At 45.4% G+C, this 9,054-nt stretch overlaps 1 protein-coding gene across 1 annotated transcript; it reads right to left on the bottom strand.

Moving 5' to 3' along the window:
* Positions 1–3,239: 3,239 nt before the first annotated feature.
* On the bottom strand, positions 3,240–6,006 carry LOC108388477 (polyadenylate-binding protein 1-like 2). Its single transcript, XM_073227692.1, has one exon. It carries the CDS (start codon positions 5,432–5,434, stop codon positions 4,832–4,834), a length of 603 nt encoding a protein of 200 aa, XP_073083793.1. The 5' UTR covers positions 5,435–6,006; the 3' UTR covers positions 3,240–4,831.
* Positions 6,007–9,054: the final 3,048 nt, after the last annotated feature.

Below are 9,054 nucleotides of genomic sequence, written 5' to 3' on the forward strand. Positions count from 1 at the left end.
GCATCAAAAAGAATTAAATACCTAGGAATAAACCTAACCAAAGAAGTGAAGACCTATACCCTGAAAACTATAAGACACTCTTAAGAGAAATTAAAGAGGACACTAACGAATGGAAACTCATCCCATGCTCTTGGCTAGGAAGAATTAATATAGTCAAAATGGCCATCCTGCCCAAAGCAATATACAGATTTGATGCAATCCCTATCAAATTCCCAACAGCATTCTTCAATGAACTGGAACAAATAGTTCAGAAATTCATATGGAATCACCGAAGACCCCAAATAACCAAAGCAATCCTGAGAAGGAAGAATAATGTGGGGGAGATCTCACTTCTCATCTTCAAGCTCTACTACAAAGCTACAGTAATCAAGACAATTTGGTACTGGCACAAGAATAGAGCCACAGACCAGTGGAACAGATTAGAGACTCCAGATATTAACCCAAACATATATGTGGCCAATTAATACATGATAAAGGAGCCATGGAAATACAATGGGGAAATGATAGTCTCTTCAACAGATGGTGCTGGCAAAACTGGACAACTACATGTAAGAGAATGAAACTGGATCACTGTCTAACCCCATACACAAAAGTAAATTCGAAATGGATCAAAGACCTGAATGTAAGTTATGAAATCATAAAACTCATAGAAAAAAACCTAGGCAAAAATCTCTTGGACATAAACATTAGCGACTTCTTCAGGAATATATCTCCCCGGACAAGGAAAACAAAAGCGAAAATAAACAAGTGGGACTATATCAAGCTGAAAAGCTTCTGTACAGCAAAGGACACCATCTACAGAACAAAAAGTTAGCCTACACTATGGGAGAATATATTCGTAAATGACAAATCCGATAAAGGCTTGACATCCAAAGTATATAAAGAGCTCATGCACCTCCACAAACAAAAGCAAATAATCCAATTAAAAAATGGGCAGAGGAGCTGAACAGACAGTTCTCCAAAGAAGAAATTCAGATGGCCAATAGACACATGAAAAGATGCTCCACATCGCTAATTATCAGAGAAATGCAAATGAAAATCACAATGAGATATCACCTCACACCAGTAAGGATGGCTACCATCCAAAAGACAAACAACAACAAATGTTGGTGTGGTTGTGGAGAAAGGGGAACACTCCTACACTGCTGGTAGGAATGTAAATTAGTTCAACCATTGTGGAAAGCAGTATGGAGTTTCCTCAAAATGCTCAAAATAGACTTACCATTTGACCCAGGAATTCCACTTCTAGGAATTTACCCTAAGAATGCAGCACTCCAGTTTGAAAAAGACAGATGCACCCCTATGTTTATCGCAGCACTATTTACAATAGCCAAGAAATGGAAGCAACCTAAGTGTCCATCAGCAAGTGAATGGATAAAGAAGATGTGGTACATATACAAAATGGAATATTATTCAGCCATAAGAATAAAACAAATCCTACAATTTGCAGCAACATGGATGGAGCTAGAGGGTATTATGCTCAGTGAAATAAGCCAAGCAGAGAAAGACAAATACCTAATGATTTCACTCATCTGTGGAGTATAAGAACAAAGGAAAAACTGAAGAAACTAAACAGCAGCAGAATCATAGAACCCAGGAATGGACTAACAGTTACCAAAGGTAAAGAGACTGGGGAGAATGAGAGGGTAGGGAGGGAGAAGGGTGGGGAAGAAGAAAGGGGGCTTGACGATTAGCATGTATAGTGTGGCGGTTGGCGGAAACGGGAGGGCTGTGCAACACAGAGAAGCAAGTAGTGATTGTACAACATCTTACTATGCTGACGGACAGTGACTGTAATGCGGTTTGTGGGGGAGACTTGGGGTAGGGGAGAGCATAGTAAACATAATGTTCTTCATGTAATTGTAGATTAATGATAAGAAAATAAAAAATTTAATAAATAAATAAATAAATAAAAAGAGACCTGGGCAAATTCATGTAGGAAGGAGTAGCAATGAAAAACAAAACTATCATTATAATATTTAGGGTATTACAGAAATCCTTATCTTTAGAAATACATATTAAAACATTTGCAACATGAAAATAAATAAATAAATAAATAACCGAAAATGTAAAAAAAAAAAAGAAAAAGAAAATAATGTCTAAAGTGTTTGTTATCTACATTTTAATGTGCTTGATTTCATTTTTTAAAAAGTATACTTGTAAAACAAAGTAATGAAAGAAAAATGTGCAAACCACTTCAATTTCATAAAACTTAAAAGAATGTTTTGACCAGTTTAAGAAGCTGGGCATGGATATGTGCACTCTTCTACACTACTGCTTGATGTATATTTTAGGGGAGAAACATTTGGCAACAGACTAAAAAAAATATTTGACACATCCATATCTATCAGCCTGCAATTCTAATAGTAAGGAATAGGAAGCAATAAAATATTCCAAGGCATTCAGGCACAAAGGTGTTCATCACAGAACTGACCTTATAAGTAAAAAAATCAGAAATGTTTTCAATATAATCCAAGGAGTCTCAGTTGTAGAAATTATAGATCATCTTTATGAAGTAATATTATATAACAATAGAATTAGAGGAGAATATTTAATGATTTAGAAGATCCCAGAGAACTGTTATAATGAAAATACCCTCCAATGAAACAATGCATATTGTATTATAAATATAAAGGTATGTAGATATCTGTTAAAAATTTATTTTATCAAGTAGTAGTATTAGGATTTTTACTTTCCTTTGTTACATTTTATTTTTAAAAGATATTTCCTATTATAATCATATACAATTTCTTTAAAATAAGTTTAAAATAAATAAAAACAAAAAACCCTCCTGTTTCCTTGATAAAATATTGGGAAAATGCAGAAATGACTGCAATGACAAGTGCAGAAAATAATACAAGTATCTGGGTCCTTTTATAATATTACTGCACATTATAAAGATACACTTATATTATCTTTATAGATGGCCATTTAATAATGCACATCTCTGCCAAACTGCCCTTGTCCTTTGACACTTCATTTCCTCTTTTAGCTAAGTTTGTTTAGAAAATGATCTTGAAAGTCACCGGCATTTGTGCATTATGATGTATTTGGCAGCTTTGTTTAGTTAAAGAAAAACCAGGAATAACCTAGATAATCAACAGTGAGGAACTAGTTAAAGTGCATATACACAACTACAAAAACAGAGGTATACCCATGGATATACATGTACACACATCCATCCATCTATTGAGTCATCAATTCAATGAGATATTAACAACCTGAGAAAATATTTTGAAAGTAACTTTAATGACGTGACTGAAAATCAAGGGTATGTGTGTGTATAAATATATATATATACACACAATTAAATATGAAAAAGGAGATATAAAAACACTATGTACATTATTATTTACATATGATATATGCAAAAGAAAAATACCAGAGGTGCAGTCAAAAATATATCAGGTAGTTCTTGGGAAATTACAGAGGTATGAACGAAAATGTTTCAAGAAGATATGGTCAGTAAGATGGTTTACTGGAGGCATTAATTTGCTTCTTTTAACTTGCCTGCTTTGTGATGTTTTTGCTGCGATGAAGCTGAATTATTTTTCTGACCATGGGGAAAAGGGCAGTAAGTGGACACAGGGGAAGGAGGTAATAAACAGTATTTAAATCCAGGAAAACAATCAAGGACAGCAAAATGCCATTTGCAGCCCACCAAGCTGGCACGCGCGCGCACACACACACACACACACACACACACACACACACACACACACACACACAGAGTCAATTACAGTGACTAGGAGACTATGCAGGGAAAATGGACATACTCTTTTTACTAGCTGTGCTGGCTGGCATGAATGCAAATTGGTACAATGCTTATGAAGGGGCCATTTGGCAACACACAGGAAATATCTTTAAAATGTCCACATGTGGATCCTGCAAGTCCACAATTAAGAAGGCCATCCAGTATGCTAACGGAGATTTGGCTTGACAGGGAAGGGTTCACTCATCAGAGTACGCAGTGTTGGGTTTAAACACAGGGAGAGAACTAGGCACCACCTGAATGTCCAACAGTGCGGGAATGATTACAGAAATGTTAAGGTCCATGGATACACTCGGCAGGCACTGAAAATGACGTTTCGGAAGCCTGTTGAATAACATGGAAAGAAGTTCAGTGGGTTGATTTTTGTTTGGTTTTAGTTTCTGAAAGCAGGTTAAGAAACAGCACATACAGGAACCATTCTATAACAGTGTGTTAAAAGGGAAGGTGGGGTGGTGGTGAGGAAGGGCAGAGAGGAGAGCCTGGAAAAACAGCACACCAAAAAGGTAAAAGTGGTTGTCTCTGGGTGGTAGGATCACGGGGAGTAACTGCTTTCTTGGTTTTGCCTCATCTGATTTCCTTCTCCTTATTGATGTTTCTACCATGAAATTGTTATCACCTGTGTAGTAAACAAAGCGAGAATGAAAGTGCTTTTAAACCAAACCACAAGGAGAAGAGGCAGCCTGTAACCTATCAAGTGGCACAGATTAGCAAGGTTATTCACAACGCCCTTGACGGGTTGGGGTAAAGGGAAGGGAAGGGAGAAGACAGGAGAGGGGAAGAAGGGAGGGGAGTGGTGGGAAGGGAGGGGAGGGAAGGGGAGGGGGGAGAAAGGGAGGGGAGGGGAGAAGAGGGGAAGCCAGAGGAGGGAAGGGGAGAAGAGAAAGAGGGAGGGGTGGAGACTGGAAGAGAGAGAGAGAGGAAAGGGGTGGGGAGACAGAGAGAGAGACCTGCACTCCCAATACAATACACTGCTGGTGGGTTAAGGGGTCAAAGGGAGGGTTGTAAACCGGGTGGGAGCCAAGGGTTGGCTCTGCTGGCTGGCCCGCTCCCGAGATGTCTTCATCGCAAGGTGGCCTCCTCGTCAGTGTCTTCCTCGAAATCCTTGACGTCAGCACTGGTGGACTGCCTGGCCCAGGCTCCCCTTTCCGCCTCTCGTTCTTTGTGCGATTTGAACCTCCCAACGAAAATTTTGCGGTAGTTCAGGAACATTCCATTCATCGCGTCGATGGCCCGCTCGGCTGATTCCTGTTTCTGGAAGTGCACAAACCCGTAGCCCTTGGGCCCCTTTTCGTCGCAGGCCACTTTGCAGGAGAGGATGTTGCCAAACGCCGAGAAGATGTTGTACAGCGCCTTGTTGTCGATGGTCTTGCCCAGGTTCTTGATGAAGACGTTGCCCACCCCGCTCTTGCGGAGCGATGGGTCCCGCTGCGACCACATGATGCGCACTGGCCTGCCCTTGATGACATCGAAGTTCAGGGTCTCCAGGGCCCGCTTGGCGTCCACTGGTTGCTGGTAGTTGACATACGCGTAGCCCAGCGAGCGGCGGGTAATCTTGTCCCTGCAGATGCGGATGGAGAGGATGGGCCCGGCCGGGCTGAACTTCTCGTACAGCATTGCCTCTGTCACCTCAGGGTGCAGGTCGCCCACGTACAGTGAGGCCATAGGAAAGTCTGGGTTCCCCTCGGAGCCCCCGCCCGTCTCCGCATCTGCATCTGCAGCCGCCGCCACCCCTACATCCGCATCCGCATCCGCATCCGCCTCCCCCTCCCCCAAGGGGGGCGCCGCAACCTCTGCTGCAGAGCCTGCTTCGGCTGCGCTGGCCTCGGCCACAGCCGCGGCCGCGGCCGCCAGGGCGGCCTCCGCCTCCTCCCCTGCCAGGGAGGCCGCTGCCTCCCGCAGGTTGGCCTCCGCCACTGCCTCCTCTACTGAGGCCTCGGCCTCCACTTCAGCCTCCACCTCTGCTTCCGCCTCTGCCACGGAGGCCTCTGCCACCGCCTCCGCCACGGTCGCCGCCGCAGCCTCCGCCGCCGCCGCCGCCGCTGCCGCCACCGCCGCCGCCACTGTTGCCGCTGTCGCCACGGTCGCCGGTGCCGCCAGGCCGCTGCCGCGACCTCCCTTCCCGCGAGCTGGGGAGCGGAAAGGCGGGAGAGAGCAGGAGGGCGGGTGGGACCCGGAACCTGGGCCCGGGGCGCGAGCGGGAGCTGGGGCGGGGGACCCGGGGCCAGCCGATCTGGCGAGTCCAAGTCACCTGGGATGGCGAGCGCTGCCAGGAGCACGCCGGTGCGAGTCGCCGCCGCCTGCAGCCTGCTGCTGCCGCCGCCGCTCGGTCGTGGGCTAGCGTGCGGGGCGCGGGCGGGCGGGCGTGTGGTGGGGGGCGGGGGGTTGTTGGCGTCTGTGGTCCGGGCAGCTGGGAAGGCTTCTGTCTCTTTGGTTCCCCCTGTGGCTGCTGCGGGGGGCTGCGGGGCTGCGGGGCTGCGGGGCTGCGGGCGGTGGGAGGGGGCGGGAGCAGGAGGCTGGGAGGGCGAGGGGTTCGAGGGTGTGAGGGTGTGAGTCCTCAGCCTCTCGGGTCACGTGAATATTTATGAAGAGGAAGCCAGGGCTAGGGCTCCGCTGTGGCCTGAGGGAATACAGCTTAGGTTTAGGGAGTTTTGTTTCATCCCTCCTCTCTGCATAGACCATTTACATGATTCAATCAACTACCCTGCGAGAGAGGGTGGGTGCCATTGAGAATACACTTGCCCACTTGCCCGGCCTAAACAAAGCCAAGAAAAATGGTTTTTTCACATTTAGGGGTTTTCCCCACCTCAAAGTACGCAGGCTCTCCAACATCACTGCCACCAAGGAAACAACTTCTATTCCTGTGAGCAGGAACTGGGGGTGTGGAGGACAAGCTCCCACTGCAGCCTGCTGGCCCATTTTCCTAGAGACCCCTCCTCTTTTTCCAGCTCTTTCCTTCTTCTGCAACACTTGCAAAAGGAGGAATATAGAACACAAGAACACTATTCATTCATACATTCATAATACCATGCCACAAATAGTTATGGAGCTGGTGCGGGTCCCTAGGAATACTGGGGTCTGGAGGGCACGTTTTGAGCTTGCCTCTGGGAGTGGACAGTCTGGACTGGCAATCCTGCCCCTGCTCCAGATTATAGGAGAAGGAGGAACCAGGGGTTTTTCAGCCCTCCAGCTCCTCCCGCCCATCCAGACTCAATACATGCAGCCTGGGGTGAGGGGTAGGGGGTGGTCAAGAGCACCCTGTCCTTAGTGCTTGCTGTCTTCCATGATACAGTGAGGGAAACCAAACCAAGGTCTGGAGACGGGGCCTGGTCCCGAGCCAGGCACTGGTTTGTTCCTCACTCAGTTCTCAAGGTGCTGAGGTTCCCAACATGAACCAAGAAAGGCACATCCATGTTCAAAACAAACACAAAACCTAAAGTCTCTTTAGAATGAGGTGCCTGGTCTCAGTTCACCAGCTAATATTTTTGGAAGCCTTATCAGGCACTGGGCACTGGGAGGCTAAGCTACACGCAATTTATGATAAGCAAGCAGTGAGAGTTCATGTATTGAAGATGTAGGGCAGGGTGAAAAAAGGTGGGCAGTGTGTGTTGTGGGAACAGAGAGGCCACACAGGGCCAAATGCCTAGGGGATCGGCAAGCACGCAACCATTAGAGTGGAGCGTAAAAGAGGCTAATGTCCCACTTCAGAAAGGAGGACCCAGCCATTAACTCTTCCTGGTAGGAATCAAGTGACGCTGCACAGAAGATGAAACCCCCAAGGTGAGCTCTGAGAAATGAGCAGCAGTCCACCATGCCCAGGCAGAAGGGAAGGCATTCTAGCCAGAGGGGGTCAGTGCGTGTCCAAGACCCTGTGGCATGCTAGTGATGCCGGGGTTCTTGTTCACAAAGCCGAAAAATGAGCTTCACAAACACTCAAGGTAGGAGAGCAAGGTACAGGCTTTTATTTAGAGGTAAAGTGAGAGGACAGAGCTCCCAGCTCACGCCAGGAGGGGACAACAGAGTCTGTGCTTGGCTCATTGCCTAGAGGTTTTATTGCGCGGTTGAGCATTTTCAGGAATGAGGGTACAGGGTTAGGGGTGCAGACTTGTAAGACCGCCTGCCCTGCCCCCAAGGTGGGCTGGGTTGTTGTCTGTTTGCTTGGGTTGTTTATAGTTGAGATTGCTTACCAAAGTAGTCTTTTGCCTATGTTGCAGATTACTTGATTACGATTAGAGAAGGGAAAATAGCACATAGTTACAATTAAAATAAACTGGGCCTTTTAGCAGGATAAGGTAAATTTTACATTGTCATGATGTAATTGATACAATAAAGTGATGGTTTATGCTGAGATACTTTTCTTTATCTGCAGAACGCTCAAACATTCCAGGCCAAGTTGCTCCTGGTCTTTTGAGCTTTAAGCGATTTCACTGAAGAGTGTCTATATTCCTAGTCATGTATACAAATCTTTACCCTAGAGAATTAGTGTGACTCTGACTTTGCATAATGCTTAACACAGAGTTTTGGTAGGGACTTCTTTGCATATTGTTACATTGTTCTGACTGTAATTATCTTGCTCTGCTTTTTCTCCAGAGGCCCTCACCCTACTCTGCCTAATCCCATGGTCCCTGTCTCCCTAGCACATACGTGGTTACTCCTGGTCAGGCCTCTTAATCTGGCATGGACAGAGTTCATGGTCTCCAAGAGCATATGGCAGGAGATGGGGCTGGAAGGTGCGCGACCCTAAAAAGCAAGTTAAGGTGCTTGGGGACTGTAAACACAAGCTCATGGACACCACTCACCACATTCAAGGAGGGAATTGGCATGATCAGATCTTAGGAAGAGTACAAACTAAACATCAATGCAGAAAGTAGCTAAAAGAGTAGGTCTTCTTTTTTTCTATTGATATGTTTATTATTTTTAATTAATTTCTAATTGAAGTATAGCTGATATACAATATTTTATTGGCTTCAAGTATACAACATAGTGATTCAACAGTTATACACATTATTAAATCCTCACCCTAACTCGTGCAGTGACTATCTGTCAACATAGAAAGATGTTACCCAACTGTTGACTATATTCTCTATGATGTACTTTCATCCCCATGACTGATTTATATTGTGATTGAGATTTTGTGCTTCTTTATTCCCTTCAACCTGTTTCACCCACCCACCCCAAACCCTCCCCCATGTCAACTCCAGTCCCTTCCCAGTGTCTATGAGTCTACTGCTGTTTTGTTATTTTATTTTGTTTTAGATTCCACATACAAGTTAAATCATATGGCA

Source organism: Manis javanica, chromosome X, assembly GCF_040802235.1.
Source record: "Manis javanica isolate MJ-LG chromosome X, MJ_LKY, whole genome shotgun sequence".
NCBI lineage: Eukaryota > Metazoa > Chordata > Mammalia > Pholidota > Manidae > Manis > Manis javanica.

Bases quoted from the DNA above. Each gene is read 5' to 3' on its own strand.
- LOC108388477 (XM_073227692.1), bottom strand. From the start codon at position 5,434: ATGGCCTCACTGTACGTGGGCGACCTGCACCCTGAGGTGACAGAGGCA.